General features: G+C 47.0%; 1 protein-coding gene across 12 annotated transcripts; it reads left to right on the top strand.

Moving 5' to 3' along the window:
* EPB42 (erythrocyte membrane protein band 4.2) lies at positions 1-27,574 on the top strand. 12 transcript variants are annotated; one of them, XM_035259441.3, is made up of 16 exons: positions 1-161; positions 4,600-4,685; positions 5,247-5,342; positions 10,060-10,245; positions 10,877-11,110; positions 12,074-12,192; positions 13,118-13,222; positions 14,373-14,550; positions 15,046-15,184; positions 15,481-15,584; positions 16,987-17,229; positions 17,794-18,093; positions 21,118-21,278; positions 22,430-22,563; positions 26,582-26,720; positions 27,520-27,574. In XM_035259441.3, exons 3-16 carry the CDS (start codon positions 5,333-5,335, stop codon positions 27,553-27,555), a joined length of 2,088 nt encoding a protein of 695 aa, XP_035115332.3. In that variant the 5' UTR covers positions 1-161; positions 4,600-4,685; positions 5,247-5,332; the 3' UTR covers positions 27,556-27,574. The 12 variants fall into 12 exon arrangements, with proteins under 12 accessions (XP_035115332.3, XP_035115329.3, XP_078190203.1 ...); XM_035259438.3 differs by having other exon boundaries at positions 10,057-10,245; XM_078334077.1 differs by lacking the exon at positions 1-161 and adding an exon at positions 251-313 and having other exon boundaries at positions 10,057-10,245.

Below are 27,574 nucleotides of genomic sequence, written 5' to 3'. Positions count from 1 at the left end.
AGGCTGGGGCGGTGGCGGCCCGGGGGAGGGGGCGGAGAGCGCGGCTCTCGGCTTCTCTCTTTCTCAGGGAGGCTCAGGGGCCCCCATCTCGGGCCGCAGCGTCTAAGCCCGTGAGCAGCCTGTGGCTGGGGCCAGGCATAGCCCACCAGCGTGACTGCGAGGTGGGAGTGCGAGGCGGCGGGAAGGAAGCACCCCTGGCGCTCTGAGGCCTGAGGGGAGGAGCGAGGGGGCCCGGAAGCCGCGCGCAGGCGGCGGTTGGGGACGATTGGCCAAGTGCATGCGGTGGTTTGGGAGCGCCGCGACTGCTCGCCGAGTACCTGGCGGGGCGGGTTTAAGAAAGGGAAGGGGAATTAGGGGAGGGGAAGGGGAGGTTGGGAGCCGCCGCCGTTGCTGCTCCACTCACTCCCGCCTTTTTTGGGGCACTATGTCTACCTAACAGTTTCTAACAGTACCTGCCGGTACCTAGCACAGTTCCTAGTGTATGACAGTGCTCATCAAGTATTTGTTTCAGAAATGAATAAGTGGATAGTTCTTGAGTCTACACCACCTGAACTGTTGTTTTTCTGCCGGAGGCTGGGGAGTAGAAAGGTGTTGGTGCCGTGGGACAGACCTTTCTGGTGACCCCTCCCTCCATCCTCCTCACATCTCCCACTCGCTTTTCCCCAGCTCAACCAAAACGCAGCAGCGTGTGTCTCATTTTGGGCTCCTCAAAAAGTGCCCTGACTGAAATACTGCCAGAGACTGGATCTCTGTGACGCTCAAATGGGAACTGAACCAGGAAAGAGAAGATTCCCTTTGCTTGATCCAAAAGGAGAACCCATTCCCCAAAGGGAAACCAGCCCACAACCTCCCCATTGCCCTCCCGGGTAGGGGGCTGTCTGTGGTGAAAAAAGTTCTTTCAGCCAGACTTTTCTTTCCCTTGAAAGTTTTTGTTACTTTAAAAATATTAACACATAAATATATGTTCATGGTACAAAGATACAAAGGACATATAGAAAAAAGCCTAGGCACTGAGTTTCTCTATCTAGAAGAAGTAATTTCCCAGAAATAGTCCATATAAACACAAGCAAATTCATATATATTCTCCCCCCACACATACCCTTTACTCAAAGATAGCATATATTCAGTTTGTTCTCTACCTCACTTATTCCGTTTATCAGTACAGCTTGGGCTGAGCGCGGTGGCTCATGCCTGTAATCCCAACACTTTGGGAGGCCAAGGCTGGAGGATCACTTGAGCTCCGGAGTTCAAGACCAGCCTGGGAAACATAGGGGGACCCCATCTCTACAAAAAATAAAAAATTAGCCAGGTGTACTGGCCTATGCCTGTAGTCCCAGCTACTTTGGAGGCTGAAGTGGGAGGATCACTTGAGCCCAGAAGGTTGAGGCTGCAGTGAGCCATGATTGCGCCACTGCACTCTAGCCTGGGTGACAGAGTTAGACCTTGTCTCAAAACAAATCAAGCTTGGAGATTGTTCCACATCCTTTATAGAACTACTTCATTATTTTTCACCTTTATGTATTTTATTGAATGCATGTCCCATAATTTATCTACCTAATACCTTATGCATGAATGTTTAGGTAGTTTCCAGTTGTTGGGGTTCAGGGGAGGCCTCAGCTTCCCTGAGAGGACGTTTCTACAGGTTCTTGGTCTACTACTCCCCAAGAATGGGAGAAGAGACCACGCATAAAAGTAAATGCCAGACTCAAAAGCATCTGTAGAAAGTGACTTATTTAGGTAAAGAAAGAGAAAAAGAAGAGAGAAAACTTCCACGAAAAGCGTGTGGAAGCGGGACCCCAGAGGGGAGATCCAGGAAGGGAACGAGACGTCCCACTATGCTGCAGAGGATTCCAGAGAGCTGGAAATCCGGTGTGGCTGAAGGAGGAGGGGAATTTATCCTGGGAGAAATTCCCACCTCCCCAAGTTCCTCTGGCCAATGAAAGGAGTTCGTTTAAACTTCCGCTGGGGCGATTGACTCTTAGTTTCTTCCCGCGGGCGCGAAATTTAAACAAAAACTGTTAAATCTCCCGGATGGAGAGATATGGGAGGGGTGCATGGCACTGGGAAGTTCTTGCCCTTAAAACTACGCCCCCTTGTGGACCCGGAAAGAGAACACATTTCCTCACAGTCTTTTGGGGTTATAAATATCAATGCACTGAATATACTTGTATACATTTTATTTTACACCTGTTGGATCATTTGTATAATAAATATCCAGAAGCAGAATGACTGAATTAAATTATAGACTTTTTCTTTAACTGAGAGCAAGTGTATTAAGAAAGTAAAGGAATAAAAAGAACGGCTAATCCATAGATAGAGCAGCCAAAAGTATAGACATTTAAAGTTTTGGTAGAAACTACTTAATTTCCCTCTGTTCTGGACTGAATTTTGTCCTCCCCAAAAAATAATATGTTGAAGCCTTAACCCCCAATGTGACTGTATTTGGAGATGGAACCTCTAAGAAGGTAGTAAAGGTGAAGTGGGGTCATGAGAATGGACTACAATCCAACAGGAATAATGTCCTTGTTAGAAGAGGAGAAGACACCTGAGATCTTCCTCTTTCCCTGGAGACACACAGAAGAGGCTGTGTGAGAATTCACCTGCAAGCCAGGAAGAGAGCCTTCACCAGACACCAAGCCTAAAGGCCTTGATCTTGAGCTTCTAGCCTACAGAAGAGTGAGAACATAAATATCTATTGTTTAAGCCACCCAGTCTAACACTCTCCGTAGAGACTGCACCAATTTGGAGACACTGCATCAGTTTTTATTTATTTATTTATAATTTTTTGAGACAAAGTATTGCTCTGTTGTCCAGGCTGGAATGCAGTGGCACAATCTCAGCCTACTGCCTCCGCCACCCACCAGGTTCAAGCAATTCCCATGTCTCTGCCTCCCGAGTAGCTGAGATTACAGGTGCCCACCACTTCGTCTGGATAATTGCTGTATTTTTAGTCAAGATGGGGTTTCACCATTTTGGCCTGCCTGGTCTCAAACTCCTGACCTCAAGTGATTCACCAGCCTCCCAAAGTGCTGGGATGACAGGTGTGAGCTACTGCGCCCAGCTGAGGCTGCATCAATTTAAATTTGCACTCCCACTAGTATTATAAGAGAGTAACTATTTTCCTAAATCATTACCAACTCAAAATGTTGTCAAACTCTTTTATCTTTGCCAATCTAATAGGTGAAGAAAGAAGGATATCTCAGGATGTTTTTATTTTGCGTTTTTATTAAGTGAGGCTGGACATCTCTCCATGGATTTGAGAGACATTTTTATTTTCTTTTCTGTGAGATGTCTATCATATCCTTCATCCGTTTTTCTAATAGTTTGTTATTCTTGATTTATAGGCATATTTTATATTAAGGAGATTAAGCCTTCATGATATGAGTTTCAAATATTTTCCCCAACTTGTTGCGTATCTTTTAACTATGTGAACTTTTCCATTTAAAATTTTTTAAGGATTCAAATTTTTAAGGAATCAAATTTCTCAATATTTTCTTTATGGCTTCTTATGGGTTTTGTGTAATATTTTAAAAGGTTTTCCCAAGTTAAGAAGTGTCTCATTTTTTCTTCTATTTCTTTAAGAATTTAATAAAAGTTTTGATCCATCTGAAATTTATTTTAATGTATGGCATAAGGTAGGAAGCCAACTGTATTTTGTCAAGTTAATTGTCCCCAAACCATTTACTGACAAATCCTTCATTTTCTCATGGATTCTAAGTGCCACATTTAGCATACATTTAAGGCATATATTTGGATCTATGGACTTTTCAACTGCAGTACTATCATATTATATGTTCATATCTAGGAAGACTGGTCATACTCTATTATTATCTTAGAAATTTCCTTTTGAAGCCTGGAATCAGTTTCAAAAAAAAATCTTCTTGGTGTTTTTATTGGGAATGAATTAAACTTAAGATCAACTTGGGAAGAAATGACTTCTTTATAATATTGAGTTGTCCTACCCAAGATGGTGATCTTCCTTTTTATTTGCTCAGGTCTTTTTTGGTGTCCCTCCATACCATTTCCAATCTATTTACTGATAGCACTTCACATTTTTTAAGTTTATTTCTAGAAATATTATCTTCTGTTGTTGTTGCTATTATAGATTGGGTCTTTAGTTACATTTTCTGATGTGTTATTGATTGTAGGTATGAAAACTATTGGTGCCTATAATTTTGGTATTAGCCAGCTCACTAAATTACCTTTTATAATCGTTGTTAGTAAATTCATGTTTTCCAGGTAAAAATGATATCTTTGAATAATGAAAAATTAACTTCTTCATTTCTTATGAAGAATCTTTCTTGGGAGAGAGTGAAAGGCAGAAGTTTCATTTTTTTTTAACATAAGATCCTTCAAATGAGTTCAAAAGTTCAAAGTTTAAAAAGTGTAAAAGAGTAAACAGCAGAAAGATAACCTTTCTACCCCACTGCCTAGATCCACTCCCCACAGGCAACCAATACTTTCTGCAGTATGTTTTATATCATTCTATAGACATTTCATATACATGCAGGCAAGTACAGATGCTATGAGTGCTTCTGGTAACACAGTTTCAGAAGCCCAGGTAAGGCCCAATATGAGATCCTTGTCTTGTCTCTTCAGGAACTAAAGGAGGAAAAATTGAAAAGATGTAGGACCTGAGTCCCAAGATAGTTCCAAACCTTCTCTGGCAGAGTGTCCCAGACCAGGTAGGCTTGGAAAAGTTGGGGCCCCAGCTTCTACTTTTAAGATACTTATTTTTCACCAACGAATTCTACTTCCTTATCTCTTTCACACAGATAAATTCCAGACACACATGTTCTCTCTATTATCAAAACAGCCCATGAACATCTAGCAACTTGCAGCCCCTGACATGTTTAGGGCCTGAGATTTGGAGTTGGATATGGGCCTCCTGTTTGTGGCATCCTCTCTTCCAGAGTCTTCCAGTGCAGTCCAGATGACATCTCTGAGAGTCTCTTGAAGCCATGAAGCAATAGGCCTCAAGGTTTCCTCTAGGCTTCTGCAGTTGGCAGGTCTTCTCCATCCCACCCCCCTCCTCCAGGGCTGCCAGGCATATCCCTGCCTGGGCCTCCTGGCACAAAAGATAAAATGAACAGGGTTACTCCCAGCAACTGGTCCAGGAGATACCAGCAGGGAGGGAGTAGAAGAGAAGAAACCTGTCAGTATGTCACAGGAGTTGTGGAAGGAAGTTTTGCTATTTCCAGCCTCTTAAGCCAGCAAAAGTGCATTCATCATTTTCTGTCTGGAAGAGAGAAGGCACAGAAGGAGCCCAGAAGCAACAGTTCAAGACAGGTGCTTCCTGCGGCCAAGTGGATAAGAGGAGCAGCCTGCAGCCATGGGACAGGGTGAGCCAAGCCAGCGCTCCACGGGGCTTGCTGGACTGTCTGCAGCCCCCACAGCATTATCTGTTTTCATTAAAGGAAGTGGGATGGATGGTGGGGAGAAAGATGGTGGTATAACCATGGGGGTGGGTGGGGGTACTGGTGATAGTGAGGTGGCTGTGGGGGGGTGTGGTAGGTGGGTGCTGCTGAAGGTGATAGTGAGCTGGTTGTGGTGTGGTGTGATAATGGGTGCTAGTGGAGGCGGATGGTGATGGTGAGGTGGCTGTGGAGTGTGGTGTGGTAATGGGTGCTGGTGGAGATAATGGTGGGGTAGTTGTGGAGTGGAGTGTGGTAATGGGTGCTGGTGGAAGCAGAGGCGATAGTGAGGTGGATGTAGGGTGTGATGTGATAATGGGTGCTAGTGGAGATGGAGGTGATGGTGGGGTGGTTGTGGAGTGGAGTGTGGTAATGGGTGCTGGTGGAGGTGGAGGTGATGGTGGGGTGGATGTAGAGTGTGGTGTGATAATGGGTGCCGGTGGAGGTGGAGGTGATGGTGGGGTGGATGTAGAGTGTGGTGTGATAATGGGTGCCGGTGGAGGTGGAGGTGATGGTGGGGTGGTTGTGGAGTGGAGTGTGGTAATGGGTGCTGGTGGAGGTGGAGGCGATGGTGGGGTAGATGTGGAGTATGGGTGCTGGTGGAGATATGGTGGGGTAGTTGTGGAGTGGAGTGTGGTAATGGGTGCTGGTGGAGGTGGAGGTGATGGTGGGGTGGATATAGAGTGTGGTGTGATAATGGGTGCTGGTGGAGGTGGAGGCGATGGTGGGGTGGTTGTGGAGTGTGGTGTGATAATGGGTGCTGGTGGAGGTGGAGGCGATGGTGGGGTGGTTGTGGAGTGTGGTGTGATAATGGGTGCTGGTGGAGGTGGAGGTGATGGTGATGTTGCTATGGAGTGGTTATGGGGTAGGATGTTGGGGTAAACTTGTCATGATAGTTGTATGATGATGGTGAGATGGTGATGGTGGTTAATTTAACATGGGTTTATATTCTTATCCTAAGGTTATCATAGCATAAATGTTCACAGCTTACTGATACAAATGAGAAACACACTGAGAAGCATGAAGGTGCCAAAGCTTCTAGACCAAATAGGAGAGAAGGAGAAGTGGGAGTCAGGGAATCCACCTAATAGGGGTAGAGGCAGGCACAAAGCAAGAAACCAGCAGAGGTGGTCAGAGTCACAGCACTCTTGGCAGGAATTATTATCTCCTGGCCTGGGAACTGCCTGGCTGTCTTGTGTCCTGAGAGAAGGAAGTGGGTAGGCAGAGGGAGATGATGCGGAGGTGTGGGGACAGTGGGATGCAGCTGTGGTTCTGTTGCTATAGAAACTGCCTCACTCCCCTGCCTTGGTTGGCCATTCTGGTGTGCAGAGGGCAACTGACCCTAAGACCAACACCTGAGGGGGGAAAAAAGAATTCTGGGTGAATTCAGTCAATCATCTCAGCCACATCTTGGGAAAATAGGACAGACACCAATAAATCATTCTTTTTATTCTGTAGAGACCAGACAAATTAAAAATCTACTCAATCAGAGAAACACATTTGAAGATATCAGGAGATTGTTTAGTCCCAAATCCCTGTGGGTGCTAAATCCTTTCCAGGCAGTGGGTGGCAGACAGTGCAGTAGCCACCAGATGAGAATCAGTGAATATGAGCTCATGACGTTCTGCGGTGGCTGGAGCTGGCTTGTGCTGGTTTGCAAGAGCCAATTGCTAAATTTTGAGGCATCTTGTGAACCAGTTCTTAAACACAGGCATTATTAAAAATTAAATTGTATAAAATTACAAGTAAAAAGCTATACTAAAAAGCAAGATAATAAGTACTCTAAACTTGTCACCTCCTACGTAATTTACCTCTTTTTACCTTTATGTTCTTGAGGGTGTTTATGTCTCCTGTATCTCTATGGTAGAAAAACTACATGATGATGTGCCACTCTGTGCTTCTTCATAGCTCTGTGCTTGCTAACATCACCTCAGTAGCTTCTAACTGGCCATAGGGGGAGTATTTTACACCACAGAACTCTGGCAAATGCTGTAACTCTGTACTGTTCCCTCACCACCCCCCTCCCTCCAGCCAGTCATCAAACACAAAACTGCTTAAGGGGCATATTTGAGGCAACGCTGAGGCATTGTGAAAGGCAGAGATTGAGGAGGGTGGGGTACTGTGCACCTCTGAAGAGCATTCCATGTGGTCTCTGTGTTAACACAACTTCTCATGGGCTGTGGTACAAATAGCAGATGCTGGGAAAACATGAAGGTATCATTGCCTCAGGACCCAGTGGGAGAGAAGTGGGGATAGGAGTTAATGAATTCACCTAAAAGGGGCAGAGGCAGAGATAAACTAAGAAACTAGGCAGACCTAGAGAATGCAGAAACCTCGGAGGCCCTGCGAGGGTCTGGCGGCACAGGTGGGGGCCTGAGGCCCCTGTGATGCATTTGAGAAAATCTCCTTTAAGGCTGTCTCAATGTTTTCATCCATTCATTGACAGAGCAAACACTGATTGACTATCTATTGAGTTCTGCTGGGGCAGGGGATGCAGATATTGGAAAGCACTGTACCTCCCGGAGCTCACAGTGAAATGGGGAGCAGAGGGCTAGGTAGGTGATGGGTATCAAATGGGTTAAGTGCTGAAGAAAGAGGACTGACCTCTATCAGGAGGAGTCAGTGAAGGCTATAGAGGTGGGTGCTTTTGGATCTTGGAAAATGAGTAGACATCTGCCAGGTAGAGAAGAGATGGCGGGAGGCTTCCAGACAGAACCAGAATCCAGATGAATTCTAGTGATTTTTGCTGTAACACTATAGTCATTACATGGGTTCAGATACACTGAGGCTCAAGTCATATGACTTAGAATGAATCCAACTCAACCAGCCTGCAGCGGCAGACTCATCCTGGGCCCCAGCACAAGCTTTGTGCTAAGCAGAAAGAGAAATCATTGCTGATTTCTGAGTGCTGCTGTACTTCAATTTACAAATCCCTGCCTCCCTGTGGCTACTTTATCTATAGCCATGGGCTGACCAAGCCCAGTATAAGGAGGGGGTTGCAAGGAAGCAAGGGACACCCAAGGACACCAGGATGAGAGACAGAGGTTTCTTCTCTCCTCTGCACACTTTCATATTTCTTCATATTCAACCACTTCAGTTCTTTTGTCCTTAATAGATATCATTGGCATCTTCTCTCCTCTGCACACTTTCATATTTCTTCATATTCAACCACTTCAGTTCTTTTGTCCTTAATAGATATCATTGGCATCTTCTATCATCCACAACACTAGTGAAAGAAAAAGTAGAACATCCTTCCCCTCTACTCTTCAGCTGTAAGCCAGAGGGACTGGGGACTGAGGGAAATTTGAAGTAGGAGTATCCTGAATTTGAAAAGTTATGTCTTGTAGTCTAATGGACATTGCCATCAGGGTCATATCACTTCTCTGAAGTGGGTTAGACTTCATTTCATACCTGTGAGCAAAAGCTATAGCTTCTCTTAGGGCAGCTGAGCCAGTGCAAAAACTGCAGGCTGCCTTTCAGACCAAGGAGATTCCCAATGGCCTGCCATCAAAGGAACAAAAAGTACACAATTCCCTTGCTGCAAAAAAAAAAAAAAAAAAAAAAACCCTAAACCTCTTTTTCCAGCATTGTTCTTTATCTTTTGACTTGTCTACTCCTCATTTTTTTCCTCCCTCTTATGTTAATCTGTTCTCACACTGTTATAAAGACCTACCTGAGACAGGGTAATTTATAAAGAAAAGTAGTTTAACCTGCTCATGGTTCTGTGGGCTGTACAAACTTCTGCCCCTGGGAAAGCCTCAGGAAACTTACAATTATGGCAGAAGGGGAAGGGAAAGCAAGCACATTTTCACACGGCTGATGGGAGACAGAGAGAGAGAGAGAGTGAAGGGGGGAGGTGGTACACACTTTTAAACAAGCAGCACTAGGGGGATGGTGCTAAACCATTAGGAACCACCCCCATGATCCAATCACTTCCTCCTAGGCCCCTCCTTAACACTGGGGATTACAATTCAACCTGATATTTGGGCCTGGACACAAACCCAAACGATATCACCTCTGTTAAATGAGAATTGACTAACAAACTCGTAAAACTCTTGAGCCACCTCCTTGAAGGGTTTTTCTGGGCTGCATAGTGCTGTGAGTTTATGATAAGACTTTAGGTCAAAGAGCCATCATGCATAGTCTCAGGTGAGTCAGTTCCACACTCAGCCTCACTCTTCTCATCTATAAAGCAAGAGAATTTGACTCAGTGATCTCAAAACCAGCTCTTAAAATTATCTGGTTGTGCTCTAAGAAAAAATGAATAGGGGTGAGAAAGATTGTGGGTTTTATTCACTGTTTGTGGATTGGGACCAGAAAAAGGAGGCCAACAATGAGAATAAGCATTGTTCTTATTAATAATAACAACAATAACAGTTTCATTTATTGGGGCTTACTATGTATCTGACACTGTGCTAAATGTATTATACATCATCAAATCCCGACCACTCTGGAAGGAGGGATGATGATTTTTCTAAGGAAAAGGAAACCATGACTCAGGGTGGTTAAGTTACTTGCCTGGGATTGCACCAATAAATAAGTGGAGCCGAGGATTTGAACCCTGGTCTCTGACTCCAGAATCTCTGCTTGTACTTATGCTGTCATATTTACCTAGTTTCCATGACTTCTCTCTTTTCCACAGCAGCCCTGGGTATCAAGAGCTGTGACTTTCAGGTAGCAAGAAACAATGAGGAGCACCACACCAAGGCCCTTAGCTCCCGGCGCCTCTTTGTGAGGAGGGGGCAGCCCTTCACCATCACCCTGCACTTCCGCGCTCCGGTCCACGCATTTCTGCCTGCTCTGAAGAAGGTGGCCCTCACTGCACAAACTGGTTAGTGAGACAGGCCTAGACCCCTTTGGCAGCAGCCCTGGGGGTTTCTCTCCAACACCCTGTTAAGGAATCAAGGGGCAACTGGCCCACACTGCAACTGGGCCATAAGAAGTCCTGCCTACCTGGCAGGGCAGTCATGAGGGTGCCACAAGATGATGTGCCTGGTAAATATTATTTATGATGACTCAGAAGCTGCCCAGCAGCAGCATCACCAAGGGCTTCCTTTTGGTTGCACAGATAATGGTAGCTTTGTAGAAAATTCTGATGGAATTGAATCCAGGCTAAATATAACATTTAATTGCTACTGTTTATTGAATCCATACTACCTGTCAGGTGTTGGGCCAACTACTTCACATGCAGTATTTCATTCAGTCCTCACATAGGCCATGAAGCAGGTACCATTGTGATGCCCATTTTATACACTACAAACCTTTCTAGATGTAGGTGCATAGGCACCGACAGCCTGTGTTCTCGTATCACTCTTTCTTGATGGGCCTCATTTCTGGATGGGTTGCTTTCATTATCCTCCAAAAACAACTTTCACCTGCTCCATCTTTGTAATACCCTGACCTTATTACTCTGAGTTGTGACCAAGAAGTCCCAAGACTAACTGATCACTGTGTGACTGCAGGAGAGCAGCCTTCCAAGATCAACAGGACCCAAGCCACATTCCTGATTTCTAGTCTGGGGGACCAAAAGTTCTGGAGTGCAGTGGTGGAGGAGAGAGATGCCCAGTCCTGGACCATCTCTGTGAACACACCTGTGGACGCTGTCATTGGCCACTACTCGCTTCTGCTGCAGTTCTCAGGCAGGAAGCCATGCCTCCTGGGCCAGTTCACGCTGCTCTTTAACCCCTGGAATAGAGGTAAGTTTGGACCTTGGCCAGCGTGGGCTGCACAGGGACTCCAGGCACTGGAGCTGGGATGCAGTTCTGGCAGGGAGCATCTGTGCCAGGCCCCTGCGGCAGCCCTCTCTAAGGGCAGCACCAACACCTAGTCTGTGCCAGGGCCTTCTCCCTGGATGAACCAGCTCTCAGACTCAGGATGCTGTCTCGGTGTCACCCCCGGGAGGAGCAGGTTGAGGCTTCCCACTGAAAGCAAAAGCTGTCTTACCACCAGACCCTGGTGCTGGCTCAGGCTGTTTTGATCACAGGAGTTGAGACTCACTGAGATGACGCTGGGAAAGCTGCCCTTCATTACAGCATTACAGGGGTGAGAACTGGAGAGGGCCTCAGGATGAAGTGGCCTGAGGATGGACATCTCTCCCTCTCCCTGCTATTCTGTGTCCAGAGTGCTCTCAGGTTTTGCAGGGCCTAAAGCTGACGCAATTTGGGGGACCCTCTTACAAAAAAGAATATACAATTTTGAATTGATAAGGCTCCCCACCAACCAGGGCCTCAAGGGGTCTGTGTTATCTCACAAGCTTCTTCTGCTTTCCAGGAAATCTACTGTTCCTGTCTTTGCTCCTCTCTTCTGGCTCATTCTGTTCTTGCAGATTGCTGGGCACCTGCCCTGTGTTGCCCAGGCTGGTCTCAAACTCCTGGCCTCAAACTATCCTCCTGCTTTGGCATCCCAAAATGCTGGGATTGTAGGTGTGAGTCACTGCACCTAGCCAACCAAGCTTTTTAAGATTGTTCTTGTCTGCCTGGCTCACCATAAAGTCCACACTCTGATTGGCCCAGGGACTCTGGGCTGGGTCCCAGTGGGGACACTGTTGAAGGGGTGGCCAGCAGCCAAACTTAATCTCAGCAGGGAGGACAGAGGCCTGGATGTGAAGGGAGGACCTAGCACCCCCACCACAGGCCCTCATCCCTACCCCTTCTCACCAGATGATGCTGTGTTCCTGAACAACGAGGCTCAGCGCAGGGAGTACTTGTTGAACCAGAATGGTCTCATCTACCTGGGCACAGCTGACTGCATCCAGGCAGAGTCCTGGGACTTTGGCCAGGTACCAGGGCCCTGTAGGGGAGGAATGTATAGAGTGACTGTCCCATAACCTTGTATGTTCAGGCTAGACAGACCTGGTAGGTCCAAAATCCCCTGGTCATGAGACCATTTCTCTAGCCCAGTTCAGCCTTGTGGTGCCTTCCATTCCTTTGGGTCACATCAGAACATCCTCTGGAGATCCCAGAATTATTTTTCTTAAAACTGGCAAATCAAGCCTCAGTTAAATCCCCACTGTCTTCAAGATAAAAACCAAATACCCCTCGCCTAACATCCACAGCCCTTCCAGCCAGGCCCCTGCTTTCCTTTCCCCATGAACCACCCCGTGTTCCAACTCCTCACTCTCCCAGAGCAACAGGCTGAATGTTCCCTCTGCCAGGAAGGGCTTCCCACCCTTATCTCCTGGCAAGCTCCTACCCATCTCAAGACCTTCTCTAAGCCTTCCCCATCCCCAAAGGCAAAGGGAGCGTCTCCACTGTGCTGCTCTGTGCTGGCATCTCTACAAGAGCCCTGGCCATGCTGTTGTGCTCTGTATCTAAGGGGCTGCATGACCATCTCCAGGGGCTCCTCAGGAGCAGGAGCTGCCTCGGTATTCTCCACCCCTGGTTCAGGGCTGGTAGGAGCAGTAGGGGCTAACTAAATAGAAATGGAATGCAATGTGATGAAACAAAACCATGCAGCACTAGACCTCAAGAGCTCATACCCTACTGGGAGTCAGACAACAGAATAGACAAAGGACTGGATGCCTGGGAAAGGGAACCCAGGGCACATTGAGAGGTGGGAGGAGGGAGCCAGAACTCTGAGGGAGGAGACAAGGGAGGCAGGTGTGGAGCGTGGGTCTGGGAGAAGGACGAGATGATGAGGCTATCTTGTGGGATGAGTGCCTGACCTGGAGACCCTTCATCATGGCCCTGTGTGATCCTTAACAGTTTGAGGGGGATGTCATTGACCTCAGTCTGCGCTTGCTGAATGAGGACAAGCAGGTAGAGAAGTGGAGCCAGCCAGTGCACGTGGCCAGTGTGTTGGGTGCCTTGGTGAGTGAGAGGCTGGGAAACCAGATGGGGCGGAGGTAAGGCAAGAGCCCTCTAACAGACCTGCTCCATCACCGTGAACCTGTAAATCACAAATGGTCCCCTCTTCCCAGGGTGTTGAGACAGTTCCTACAGAAGGGTCTGAGGAGGAGAAAAAAGGTAGGCAGTAGCATCCACAGCTGGAAGAAAAGCAAATAAATGTCACACCTCAGGACGCAAGCTCGCAGAAGACTAACCCCTTCTTTCCATCCCCACACCCAGCCCCAACCTGGAGCTTAGGTCCATGGGAAGGAGCAGGAAGGGCCCATCTTACCCAGTGCTTGCTGCGGTGATCAAAGGGACCTTGATTATTTGTAAGAATATGCAGACCATGATGGTTACTGGGCACGTGGCTCACACCTGTAATCCCAGCAATTTGGGGGGCCAAGGCGGTGACAGACGAGCATGACCAATATGGTGAAATCCTGTCTCTACTAAAAATACAAAAATTAGCTGGGGGTGGTGGTGCATGCCTGTAATCCCAGTTACTCGGGAGGCTGAGACAGGAGAATCGCTTGAACCCAGGAGGCGGAGGTTACAGTGAGCCGAGATTGCACCACTGCACTCCAGCCTGGGTGACAGAGCAAGACTCCATATCAAAAAAAAAAAAAAATATATATATATATATATATGCAGACCATGATGGTAACTTGGTGCTTTCCCTTGTCCCTAAAAATCCTCAGAGGAGTCATGCATTTGCCATTCCCTCTTTGCTGCTGATGTGCCATCTGAAAAGGTGGCAAGGGTCCAGGTTAACAGAAGCTTGGGATAAATGGCCTCCAGGACCCAGGCACAAACCACCTCAAACGAGTCAGGGTGGAGGACTAAGAACCAGTGAAACCAGCCCCTGAGGAAGGGCAGCTCTCATGATCCTCTTTGTGGCTGGAGCCAGAGAACTTGTTAAGAAGGAGGGTCCTGGACTCCTACCCTAGAGTATGACCCAGGGGCCTAGGACAGAGCCCAGGAGCTGCAGGTTTAATCAGTACCAGGTAGCTCTGATGCCAGAGATCTGTTCGCCATGGTTGGAGTACTGCAGTGAGCCCTCTTTACCCGTGCCCTGGAAGCTGTCCTGCCCGAGGGACTCATACTGACATCCACACATTTCCCCAAACAGCTGCATGCTCTCAAGGAGAAGAGGGTCCTGCCCACCCCGCAGACCCAGGCCACCCAGGAAGGGCCCTCGCTGAACAAGCGACGGGGCAGCGTGCCCATCCTGCGGCAGTGGCTCACTGGCCAAGGCCGACCTGTGTATGATGGCCAGGCCTGGGTGTTGGCTGCTGTTGCTTGCACAGGTTGGTCCCCTTGTCTGCTGTACAGAGTACCCTGCCTCTTGGGTTGTTCCCTGGCCTTCCATGTGGGAGGGACATTTCCAAAAGCAAGGACTGCCTCCCTGTGGCCATATTTCCCCATCTCATCACACAGAAGCAGTTGTCCCAGGCAGCTCCTCCCACCAGCTTCTGCTGCTTTTCCCCTCAGCAAAGTTGGGTTCATTTGCAAACTCCGCTCCCAAATTCACTGTCCCAGCAGGGCAGCCCTGCAGCGCTGTGTTCTAGGTTCTGTTGCCCTCTCCCCTGCTATATACCCCACATGCAGTAGAACCTGTGCCTTATTGATTAGCCTTTATGTGTCCTGTTCTTGGCTGCCACTTCTAGGTGCCTACACTCCTCCTCCAAGGTTTTCAGTGCCCAGAGGAAATGTGAATGTGCCCATATTGAAAATGCCAGCCTTCCACACACCCCCAGCCTGATCTCTTGAGTGCCCCTGACACTCCACCCCTCTTCTCACAGTGCTGCGATGCCTGGGAATCCCTGCCCGCGTGGTGACCACCTTTGCCTCAGCGCAGGGCACCGGTGGGCGTTTGCTCGTAGATGAATACTACAATGAGGAGGGACTTCAGAATGGAGAAGGCCAGAGAGGCAGAATCTGGTGAGAAGCCTGAGAAAGATGAGGTTCCAAGCCAGGAAGGGCTCAAACCCTGCATGGCACACCTCTGAAGGAGCCCCATCCCCTGCGTGACCCTGGCATGGAGAAGAGTAGACCCTTGAAGGCGAGCGCTGATGGTCAGTGGTGGTGTGCACGCCCCTTCCTGGGAGTGCCACAGCCTGTGACACAGTGACCTCCCATCCCACTGGAACAACAACAACTCTGCCAGGCTGCATTTCCAGAACCTCTTCAGCACCCCTTTTCCTTCCCACTTGAATTTTTCTCTTTGCTACATTTAGGATCTTCCAGACTTCCACAGAGTGCTGGATGACACGGCCTGCCTTGCCCCAGGGTTATGATGGATGGCAGATTCTGCACCCAAGTGCTCCTAATGGAGGTAGAGGTAAAGCCTAGGGGTGGTTCTAGGACCATGCAGGGCTGCACAGAGATGCAAGAGATGAAAGAGTCCCCTGGAGAGGACTCGGGAGCAGCAGGCAGTCCCAAGGGGTCTGCGTCCTCGAAAACAGGAGAAGCATGAGGCATGACAGTGGCCAGGAGGAGGCTGATCTGATGCCACTGGGATCGTGGGAATAGAGGTGCCAACCATCCTGGCCACAAGGTTATAGGGAGATGAGGCACCTTAGAGCAGTGGGTTAGGGAGTTGGGTTGCAGTGAAGGGCAGAGAATCTTTTTTTTTTTTTGGAAAATAATTTCAACTTTTATTTTAGATTCAGGGGCTAGATGTGCAGGTTACATGGGTCTATTGCATGATGCTGAGATTTGGTGTGTGATTGCTCCCATTACCCAGGTACTGAACATAGTACCCAATAGGTTTTCAACCCCTCACCATCCCTTATGCCTCTAGTAGTCTCCAGTGTCTGTTGCCATTTTTATGTCCATGAGTACCCAATGTTTAGTTCCCACTAGTAAGTAAAAACATGCAATATTTGGTTTTCTGTTCCTACATGAATTTGCTTAGGATAATGACCTCCAGCTGCATCCATGTTGCTACAAAGGACATGATCTCATTCTTTCTTATGGCTATGTAGTATTCCATGGTATACATGTACCATATTTTCTTTATCCAACCCGCCATTGATAGCCACCTAGGTTGATTCCATCTTTGCTATTGTGTGTAGTGCTGAAACAAACATATGAGTGCATGTGTCTTTTTGGCAGAACAATTTATTTTCTCTTGGATATATATCCATTAATGGGATTGCTAGGTTGAATGGTAGTTCTAAGTGCTTTGAGAAATCTCCAGCTTTTCATAGGATCATAAGATCATAAGGATCTTAAGATGGTGAGTGGCTGTGTTAGGTCAGGGGCTTGCAGCAGGGGGGTTCTGAGGACATGGATGAAGAGGGTATCAGGATAGGCTACAGCCCAGAAAAGGAAGCTTCAGGACCAATAAAAGATAGCTCCTCCTCACCCAGGAACAGAAGTGGCACAGAGCCTGGCACCCAGTAAGTGCTCAAGAAAGGCGGCCCTATTCCTGTCATATCCATAGTAAAGCTGGTTTGGGAGTTTCTCACGCTAAGTGTGGTCCTCTCAGCTTCTGCCTGTCCATTTCCTGAGACGGCTTCTGCCATATGCCATGACCAGAAAGTCTTATCACTAAGTAGTTGATCACTAAATAGCTTCACCTCTGTGACTCTCTCAGAAGCCCTGCCTAGTGCTGACCTCTGACCTTGGTCCTTGGGGAGGGAAAATAGGCAAGAAGATGGGGACTGAGGTTATGCAGCTCTGAACTGAGCACAGGTCTAGGCACGGCTTCCGGGCTCACCAACCTTTCTCTCCCTCAGTCCTGGGGTCCTGTGAGCTGGTGCCGGTCAGAGCAGTCAAGGAAGGGATGCTGGGGCTGACCCCTGCAGTGTCAGACCTTTTTGCTGCCATAAATGCCTCATGTGTGGTCTGGAAGTGCCGTGAGGATGGGAAACTGGAGTTGACTGACTCCAACACAAAGTATGTTGGCAACAACATCAGCACCAAGGGTGTGGGCAGTGACCGCTGTGAGGACATCACTCAGAACTACAAGTATCCTGAAGGTACGGGCCAGGGAAGGGCCCCAGGCTTCTCGGCACCTGAAACAGCAAATGAGGGAAAGGGATGGGCCTGGCAGGTGTAGGCAGAAAGAGCCCCTGTCGTTTCCCCATCATATAAAACAGGGTTCCTCAACCCCATTGGACACCATTGACATTTGGGGACAGATATTTGTTGTAGGGGCTGCACACCCTAGGACATTTAGCAGCATTCCTGATCCTCAGAGTAAGTCTAAATTCTTTCACATAAAAGATTCAGTTCCCTGCAAAACTGTCCTCAGAACCAGTGTGAGTTGTCCCCAACCTTGCTGTCTCATTGTTCAAGGGGCAAATCCGTAACACTTGAAAAAGAACTTGGTCCTTGAGTGGCTTGGAAGAGACACACTGTGTCGGTAGTGGATCTGCCTCACACAGACATTTTGAGGCTAAATATGTCCTTAGAGGTTTGGAGAGCTCTTGTGACTTTGGCATTTGAGCAGAAGTGGGTAAATGGTTTTGATTCTTGGGCTTTTATTAGAAGCATTTGTATCTCCTGGGTAAAAGGTTGGCTTTGTTTCTTCCCTTCTCCAGGGTCTCTTCAGGAAAAAGAGGTGCTGGAGCGAGTCAAGAAAGAGAGAATGAAATTTGGGAAAGACAATGGCATCTGTCCTCCCAGTCTGGAGACTGCCAATCCTCTGTACCTGTTCTTGAAAGCACCCAGCTCCCTACCCTTGAGAGGGGATGGCCAGATCTCAGTGACGCTGATTAACCACAGTGAGCAGGAGAAGGCAGTGCAGCTGGCAATTGGGGTCCAGGCTGTGCACTACAATGGTGTCCTTGCTGCCGAGCTCTGGAGGAAGAAGCTGTCCCTCACACTCAGTGACAACCTGGGTAATGCTCTATAGCCACACCAGACTTCCCACACACATGGCCCCTGTCTTGGGCAGGCAGCAGCCACAGGGCACCCCCGTGCAGCTTCTCGAGATGGCTTTGAGCCCCTGGTGCTCACTCTTGTGCTCTCCCTCATTCACTCATTCAACACATATTTATTGGGCCTGAAGCAGGAAAAAAACATGATAACAACTGCAATCAGATCAGTAAACAGACCCTTCATAGCAGTGTGAGAAGCGTTTGCTGAGCTTAACAGAGTACAGTGGCAGGAGAGCATCTCCTTCAGGCTGGAGTAGGCTGCCCCCAAATAAATTGTACTGCATTGAATCTGGAAGGATGAGTAGGAGAGTAATAGCCAGAGAAGTAAGTCACAGCATTCCAGATGGAAGGAGCAACATGTGCAAAGGGCCCTCCTTATCCCTGAGGTTCTTATTTAATTGGTCTGGGATGGGGTCCAGGCATTGTTTTTTTTTTTAAACAAACAAACAAAAAACACCCTGTGTTATTCTATGGTTAAGATTCCCTGAACTAGAGCAATTGCTCTTAATTTTTGCTGCACATTAGAATCACCTGCGGAAGTTTCATGCCCAGCTTGTGTCCCAAGCCAGTTAAATCAGAAATTCCCTGGTGGCCCGGGCTTGGTGGCTTATACTTGTAATCCCAGCACTTTGGGAGGCCAAGGCAGGTGGATCACCTGAGGTCAGGAGTTAAGACCAGCCTGGCCAACATGGTGAAACCTTGACTCTACTAAAAATGGAAAAATTAGCTGGGCATGGTAGCATGCATCTGTAATCCCTGCTACTGGGGAGGCTGAGGCAGGAGAATTGCTTGAACCTAAGAAGCGGAGGTTGCAGTGAGCCAAGACATGCCACTGCACTGCAGCCTGGGCAATGCAGTGACACTCCATCTCAAAAAGAAAAAAAAAAAACTCTATGGTGGAACACATCAGAATTTTTAAAAACTCAGGTAATTCCAATGTGCAGACAAGTCTGAGAATCAGTTGACTAGAGCTTGTCTACAGCATTGCGACAGCCTTCTAACCAGTCACCCCACCTTCAGTCTCTGCATCACTCTTCCCTTTCCAAGCATGGGAGGAATGGAGTCAGGGGAGTGATGTGAGAGCTGGACAGGGCCCGGGTAACACAGGGTCTTATCTGTCTTGCTAAGGAGTTTGAGTTTTGTTCTCTGAGTAATGGAAAGCTGGTGGAAGGTTTCAGCCAGGGTAGTCAATGGAATCAGAAATTCATTTTAACAAGAAAGAACTTTTGGCAGAATGGAATGGAAGGGGTCATATAAGAAGAATGTTTCTTAACCTTGGCTGTACATTGAGTCATCTGGCGAACTTTTTTTGGGGGGCTGGGGGGCAGTCTTCTGAGCCAGAGTAGGCTCAGATACTCCAGTCATCTGGGAAACTTTAAAAAAATACTAATGTCTGGGCCTCACTGCCAGAGTCTGATGTAACTGATTTGGGGTGTAGCCTGGCATTAGGATTGTTTTGTAAAGCTCCCGACTTGATTCTAATGTACATTCAGTGTTGAGAACCACTGGATTGAAGATGAGAAGACTTTGTAGTCATGAAGTCAAGAAATGAAGGCTAAACTAAGCTGGAAGCACTTAGAATTAAAACATGTTTAGGAGTTGGGATAGATTGGACTTGTGAATGTGTGAGTGTATATGTGTGTGGTGGATGCTTCTGGTAGGGGTGGGTCACTAGAAAAGGAAAAATGGGGAAGAGCAGGTTCAGGGAGAAAAAGGATGTATTTGTTTGTGGCACATAGTGTCTGAAAGCCCATGACACATCCAAGTGGAGCTGACCAGTAGGCAGCAAGAAAACTTGATAAAGTTCTGGGCTGGAGCTCAGACATTGAAATCCCAGCACAGGGGGGGCCAACAAAGAGTCAGGGCATAGATGAGCTCATGGCGGTGGGGAGAGGACAGTGAGTAGATGAGAGGGTGAGGAGGGAACCCAGCAGCAGCAGCAGCATTTAGAAGATGGTCAGGGGAAAAGCAGAGAGAAAGGGAGGCCAGAAAGTCAGAGGAAGGGGGCACCCAGCAAGGTCAGCAGAGAGGGCATGAGGTGTCAATGCTGAAAAGCACCATTAAGAGAGTGGCCTTGCAGAGAAGCTTCCTGGGCATTAAGCCGATTGAGTTGGGAAGGTGAGACAAACTGCCCAGTCCTCCCTGGAGGCATGACAGGAAAAGGGAGGCTAGGGGTTAGCCAGGAACACTGGGCAAAGGGAGAGAGCTGAACCTGCTTCCATGCTGAGGAAAAGAAGCAGGCAAGAGGGAAAGAATGCAGCCTCAGGAGAGATGGATTAAAATTGATAGAGCTATGCTTGGGGAAATGAGACAACTAGAATAATTGTAGCTCACATTTATTGGGCACTTATTTTTGCCCAAAATGGTGTTAAATGCTTTATATGCATCATCTTATTAGCCCTCACAACAACATTCTGAGGCAAGAACCATTGCTATTGCCACTTTACAGATGAGATGAGACACAGAGAGGTTCAATAATTTACTCAAAGTTACACAGCTATTGTGATGGGGTTAGGAGGGGCACAGACTTAGAAAGCAGAAGATTCAACTTGGGCAGGGCGGATATGTCATCCCCTGAGCAGTAGTGACAGTGGGAGCAGATGTTTCTGTCTGTAGGGTGACAGAGTAAGACCCTGTCCCTAAAACAAAACAAAAAGCTTACAAACAACACAAACCATCCCACCAGGAAGGCATTATTATGAGACAAGGACATTGAGGCCCAAATAGCTTAACTTGCTCTAGTTCACTGGGACCCTTCCCCAACCTCACTAAGGTGGTCTGCCAAGAGCACTGTCGGAGGTGGTGATAGGTATGAGGGTGAGGAATGGGGTCTTGAGTGAGTTCCAAGCATACAGCTTCTGGGGGAAATGGGGCATTTTTCTGACATCAATGAGGCCCTGAATCATTTGCATTGTGCGTGTAACTATGGCTGTTTCTGGGGTACACACACCCATTGGCACTGACTCCACCTGTTGTGTGTTTCAGAAAAGACAATAACCATTGGCCTGTTCTTCTCCAATTTTGAGCAAAATGTACCTGAGAACACCTTCCTTAGACTCACCGCCATGGCAGCATACTCTGAGTCCAGCCTTAGCTGCTTTGCTCAGGAAGACATTGCCATTTGTAAACCACACCTTGCCATCAAGGTAGGCACCAGTCCTCCCCTGAGTTGCCCTCAATCTGCTACCACTCAGGTCTGCATTTCAGAAGGAATCCAAGCCCTTTCAGAGCAGATGACTGTGCCACAGGATTACCAGAAAATGCTACATTTAAGAGCTTTTTCTCTTGAGAGACATAGTTTCTTACATACCCTATTAAAGTTTAAATCTTCCAACTTTTTAGTTAGTCAAGTAAAGGTTTCTAAAATTGGGGCATTCCCAGTTGCTGCCTCCTACCTACAGGAATCATAATAGCCTATGTTTATTTAGCACTTCCTACACATGCCTGAGGATTTTTCACCTCCTTTTTCTTTCTAAGCTCTGTGAGGTGGAACTGTTCCCATTATTGGGATTTAAAAAAAAAGCTGAGTCCTAGAGAGCAACATGCCTAAGATCATAAAAGCAGGAAGTTCTTGAGGCTTATGGCTGTTGGTCCAGCCCTCTTTCCATGTGTCTACTCTGGCCAAAATGAATGAGATCTGATCCCTGCCCTCAAGCAGGTTATAGTTTAGTTAGGAAGACACAACATTTGGTGTTCCAGATAAGTGCTTTAATAGATGCACAAAGTCGCTATGGAATAAGTGAAGCAATAAGTGAAGCAAAGGGGATTAATTCCAGCTGCTGGGTTTGGGGATGACTTTATGAAGGAGTTGACATTTATGCTGGGCCTTGAAAAATGAGTACTCTTTCAGTATAGAGGTAAGGGAAGGCCACTGAAGGCAGAAGACAGCAAAGAGGTGCAATAGAAGGTAGCCTGAGGGGCGTGCTGGGGATGGGACAGTCCCTGATGGGGCTGGGATGTCACTTAGTCATGGGAAGAACAGGAGAGGTGGAAGAGGGAGGTTGGGGGAACACCATGAAGAACTCTGAATACAATGTAAGCTGAATTCCTAAGATGGTGGGAAACCTTCCAAGATGTCTGCATAGAGGAGAGGCACCATCACAAATCATCGGTGATGGACCAAGGGTGAGAATAAATGCAGGAAGAGCAGGTAGAGTGGGTAGAAGACATCAGCTGTGAAGTTTGGGTCAGCTTGGCAGAGATGAGGAAATTTACTGAGGGTACGGGGTGCAGGGGAGAAGAGAGTGACTGTGGCTGGGTCCTTGACATCCACACCAGGCATTGCCTCTTCCCACAGATGCCAGAGAAAGCAGAGCAGTATCAACCCCTCACAGCCTCAGTCAACATCCAGAATTCCCTAGATGCCCCCATGAAGCACTGTGTGATCTCCATCCTGGGAAGGGGGCTCATTCACAGGGAGAGGAGCTACAGGTAAGTGATGGCAGACTTCTCTTCCCCATTAAATGTCTCAACAAGTCAGAAAGGCAGGGCCCAAGAGAGAGACTCTCTCTTTGTCATGTCCTTGCAGACAGCAGATACCCACAGAAACTGAACTAAAGGATTAGGGCTACCAAGTGGCTTTCCTCATCCTGGGACCATTATATCTGTAGGAGAATAGGAGTGAGGCAGGCTATGCGAGCCCCTTGGGCACCTACTTGCCCTCACTGCTGCCCTGATCATGCAGGGAGAGCCTGGGTATTGCTGTGAATGCAGGTGAGGGCATTAGGGCTGGGAATTGGAGAGTAATGAAGGGAAGACAGGCTACCTCTCACTGTGATAAGAGGGCTGCATTCTGGTAGTCACCACCACAATACACGATTTAATTTGTTCCCATTTATTTCCATTTTCACCACCACCCTTCATGTCCTTTTATTTGTACATGTAAAATGTGTACGGTTGCTTTCATGAGCCTGTATTTTTAACTTACATAAATTTATAATTAATTGCTTTTCTTACTTTTCACTCAGAACTATGTTCTTAAGATTTATGCCTATATGTCTTCTGCTACATAATATTCCATCATGTACACCCACTACTTTCTACCACTCCACTCTATAGACATGGGCACCCGGAGTGCCTCCAACTCTGACACTGAAAATAATGTTGCAGTGAACATCCTCACATAGGTCTCCTTATAAACTTGTTTGAAACTTTGGTGGAGTCTGAGGATATATATACCCAGGAATAGAATTGCTGGGTCACTGGTTATGATGTGGTTTGAACAGGTACTGTCAGATTTGCAGAATGGCTGCAAGTCTCCACACCCTCCAGCAGTACATGAGAGTTTCGATATTCCTACCTCTCCTTCATCCCTAGCAATACCCAGCTATTAATATTTTCTTCCAGTCTAATAAAAATGAAATAATATCTTACTATTGTTTTAATTGCAACTCTTCATATGTTTGTTAGCCTTTTATGTTTTCTTCTTGGTAAGTAGTTCATCTTTATTTTGCCCACTTTTCTTTTGGTGTCTCTGCTCTTCCTTGTTGATTTGTAGAAGTTCCCTGTATAGTCCAGGTATTAGTCTCTTGTTGATTTTAAATGTTGCGAGTATCTTCTTTCGTTATGTGTACTGCATCCTTAGTTGAATCACCGTATAAAGTTCAAGATACCTATACCTACTGTCCTCAGGTCCTAGCAGATGTGTGTTACTGAGTCACTTTTGCTAATAAGTCAAGAAGAGGGAGAGTCAACATTTAACCAGACTTCTGTGGTCTCCCAAATCAATCGTGGGGCAAAGCTCCTCAAAGGAAGTCTGTCACCAAAAGAAGGTTTATAGGCAGGCCAGGAGGTTGCTGACAAGGCTCCAAACACCACCTGCTGACATACTGACATCCTCTCAATAAGCCTGCTACATCCACTGTGCTTAGCAATAAGCAAAGGTTCCAAAGCTATAGCTCTTGGTATTAGTTTATGTTCATGCTGCTGTGCTATAAACACATAGCTGGGAAGAAAAAAAGGTTTAATTGGACTTACAGTTCCACATGGCTAGGGAGTACTCAGAATCATGGAGGGAAGTGAAAGGCACTTCTAATACGGTGTTGACAAGAGAAAATGAGGAAGAACCAAAAGTGGAAACCCATGATAAACCCATTGGATCTTGTGAGACTTACTATCACAAGAATAGCATGGGAAAGACCAGCCCCTGTAATTCAATTACCTCCCCCTGGAGCCCTCTCACAACACATGGGAATTCTGGTAGACAGAATTCAAGTTGAGATTTGGGTGGGGACACAGCCAAATCATATCATTCTGCCCCTGGACCCTCCAAATCTTATGTCCTCACATTTCAAAAACAATCATACCTTCCCAACAGTCCCCAAAGTCTTAACTCATTTCAGTATTAACCCAAAATCCACAATCCAAAGTCTCACCTGAAACAAGGTAAGTCCCTTCCACCTATCAGCCTGTAAAATCAAAAGCAAGCTAGTTACTTCCTAGATACAGTGGGGGTACAGGTATTGGGTAAATACAGCCATTCCAAGTGGGAGAAATTGGCCAAAACAAAGGAGTTAAAGGGCCCAGGCAAGTCCAAAATCCAGCAGGGCAGTCAAATTTCAAAGCTCCAAAATGATCTCCTCTGACTCTAGGTCTCACATCCAGATCACACTGAGGCAAGAGGTGAGCTTCCATGGTCTTGGGAAGCTTTGCAGGGTACGGCCTCCCTCTCAGTTGCTTTCATGGGCTGGCATTGTCTGTGGCTTTTCCAGGTACACAGTGCAAGCTGTTGGTGGATCTACCATTCTGGAGTCCAGAGGATGGTAGCCCTCTTCTCATAGCTCCACTAGGTAGTGCCCCAGTAGGGACTCTGTGGAGGCTCTGACCCCACATTTCCCTTCTGCACTTTCCTAGCAGAGATTCTCCATTAGGGCCCCACCCCTGCAGAAAACTTATGCCTGGGCATCCAGACATTTCCATATATCTTATGAAATCTAGGCAGAGGTTCCCAAACCTCAGTTCTTGACTTCTGCACACCCACAGGCTCAACACCATGTGGAAGCTGCCAAGGCTTGGGGTGTCCACGCTCTGAAGCCATAGCCCAAGCTGTATGTTGGCCCCTTTCAGCCACAGCTGGGATGGCTAGGACACAGGGCACCAAATCCTTAGCCTGCACACAGCACAGGGACCTTGGACCTGGCCCACTAAACCAATTTTTCCTCCTGGGCTTCCAGGCCTGTGATGGGAGGGGCTGGCATAAAAGTCTCTGACATGGCCTGAAGACATTTTCCCCATGGTCTTCAGGATTAATATTAGGCTCCTTGCTACTTATGCAAACTTCTGAAGCTGGCTTGAATTTTTCCCCAGAAAATGGGTTTTTCTTTCCTATTGGATAGTCAGCCTGCAAATTTTCCAAACTTTTATGCTCTGCTTCCTTTATAAAGCTGAATGCCTTTAAGAGCACCCAAGTCATCTCTTGAATGCTTTGCTGCTTAGAGATTTCTTCTACCAGATATCCTAAATCATCTTTCTCAAGTTCAAAGTTCCATAAATCTCTAGGGCAGGGGCAAAATGCCACCAGTCTCTTTGCTAAAACATAACAAGAGTCACCTTTGCTCTAGTTCCCAACAAGTTCCTCATTTCCATCTGAGACCACCTTGGCCTGGATTTTATTGTCCATATTGCTATCAGCATTTTGGGCAAAGCCATTCAACAAGTCTCTAGGAGGTTCCAAGCTTTCCCACATTCTCCTCTCTTCTTCTGAGCCCTTCAAATTGCTCCAATCTCTGCCTGTTACCCAGTTCCAAAGTCACTTCCACATTTACAGGTATCTTTTCAGCAATGCCCCGCTCTACTGGTACCAATTTACTGTATTAGTTTGTTTTTAGGTTGCTGATAAAGACACACCTGAGACCAGGAAGAAAAAGAGGTTTAATTGGACTTACAGTTCCACATGGCTGGGGAGGCCTCAGAATCATGGTGGGAGGTGAAAGGCACTTCTAACAGGGTGGTGGCAAGAGAAAATAAGGAAGAAGCAAAACAGAAACCCCTGATGAGCCCGTCATATCTTCTGAGGCTTATTCACTATAGAAAGACTGGCTCCCATGATTTAATTACCTCCCCCTGGGTCCCTTCCACAACACATGGGAATTCTGGGAGACAGAATTCAAGTTGACATTTGGGTGAGACATAGCAAAACCATATCACTCTTCCAAAGAGACTCCAGTACCATTACCAGGAATTGAACCAGAAGGAATTCACAGATGACAAAAGCAACGACAGATGTAGCTTGGTAGCCCTTAGGATATGTCTCTTCTCAACCGTGCAGTTGCTCAGCATTGGGTGGCTCCTGTCTTCTATTCCTTTGTAAACACTTCTATTTTAATAGCAAGGTACTTACATGTTTATTTGTGCATGGTCCATCTCTTCAAGCAAGGAAAGATCAGTCACTGGGACCATCAGAGCAGTGAACCTGGGACAGAACTACCATCTGCCTTTTCCTTTATTTCAGATTCGGTTCAGTGTGGCCTGAAAACACCATGTGTACCCAGTTCCAGTTCACACCAACACACTTGGGGCTCCAGAGGCTCACTGTGGAAGTGGACTGCAACATGTTCCAGAACCTAACCAACTATAAAAGTGTCACTGTGGTAGCCCCTACACTGTCAGCTTAAACTTCAGCTCTAGCACCACCCTCCTGCCAGCCCTTGACTCTACAATCTAAATCAAACATGTCCTAGGAAGAGAAACTTTGCATCTCAGTGTTTGTGTTGCTATAAAGGAATACCTGAGGCTGGGTAGTTTAAAAGAAAAGAGGTTTATTTGGCTCACGGTTCTGCAGGCTGTACAAGAAACAGTGAAGGCTTCAGGCTGCTTCCACTCATGCAGGAAAGTGAAGGAGTCAATATAAGTAGAGATCATAGGGCAAGAATGGGTGGGGAAGGGGTAGGTGCCATGTGCCAGCCTCATTTTAACAGCCAGCTCGGGAGTGAGGGAGGGATGTATAGAGTGAGAACTCATTCATGACCCCAAGGACAGAACCAAGCCATTAATGAGGGACCCAAACACCTCCTATTAGGCCCTACCTCCAACACTGGGTATCAGACAGCCAAACTACATCATTTTGTTTATCAGACAAATGAATAGTCATTCAAGTTGGGCAGAAGAGTGACCAAGAACAAAATTAGATTCCCAGAAATCAATAATTAAGATGTTTATTTCTGTCACCCCAGCTAAGGCAGCCATGAAGACCAGTTGTCTTACAATAGACACTAGTGGGTAAAGTGATGAAAAGAAGCCTTTGAAAAGGTGCTCAGATACCTTTACAAAGTACATTCAGATTTTCAGGTTCAGGTTTTTTGCAACCATTTTACTGCTCATTAATACACTCATTAACTTGCAGGTAAGGGAAAGAACCTAACACTTAAATCATTCTTATATTTCTCATAGGTCAGGAGTTCGAGACCAGCCTGGCCAACATGGTGAAACCCCATCTCTACTAAAA

Source organism: Callithrix jacchus, chromosome 8, assembly GCF_049354715.1.
Source record: "Callithrix jacchus isolate 240 chromosome 8, calJac240_pri, whole genome shotgun sequence".
Lineage (NCBI taxonomy): Eukaryota > Metazoa > Chordata > Mammalia > Primates > Cebidae > Callithrix > Callithrix jacchus.
Note: the sequence above shows the minus strand (reverse complement) of the source record. Positions and strands in the feature narration are given on the sequence as shown.

Bases quoted from the DNA above. Each gene is read 5' to 3' on its own strand.
- EPB42 (XM_035259438.3), top strand. The intron at 15,585-16,986 runs GTAAAGCCTAGG...TCTCTCCCTCAG, and splicing joins TGCTCCTAATGGAGGTAGAG to TCCTGGGGTCCTGTGAGCTG. The intron at 26,721-27,519 runs GTAGCCCCTACA...TATTTCTCATAG, and splicing joins ACTATAAAAGTGTCACTGTG to GTCAGGAGTTCGAGACCAGC.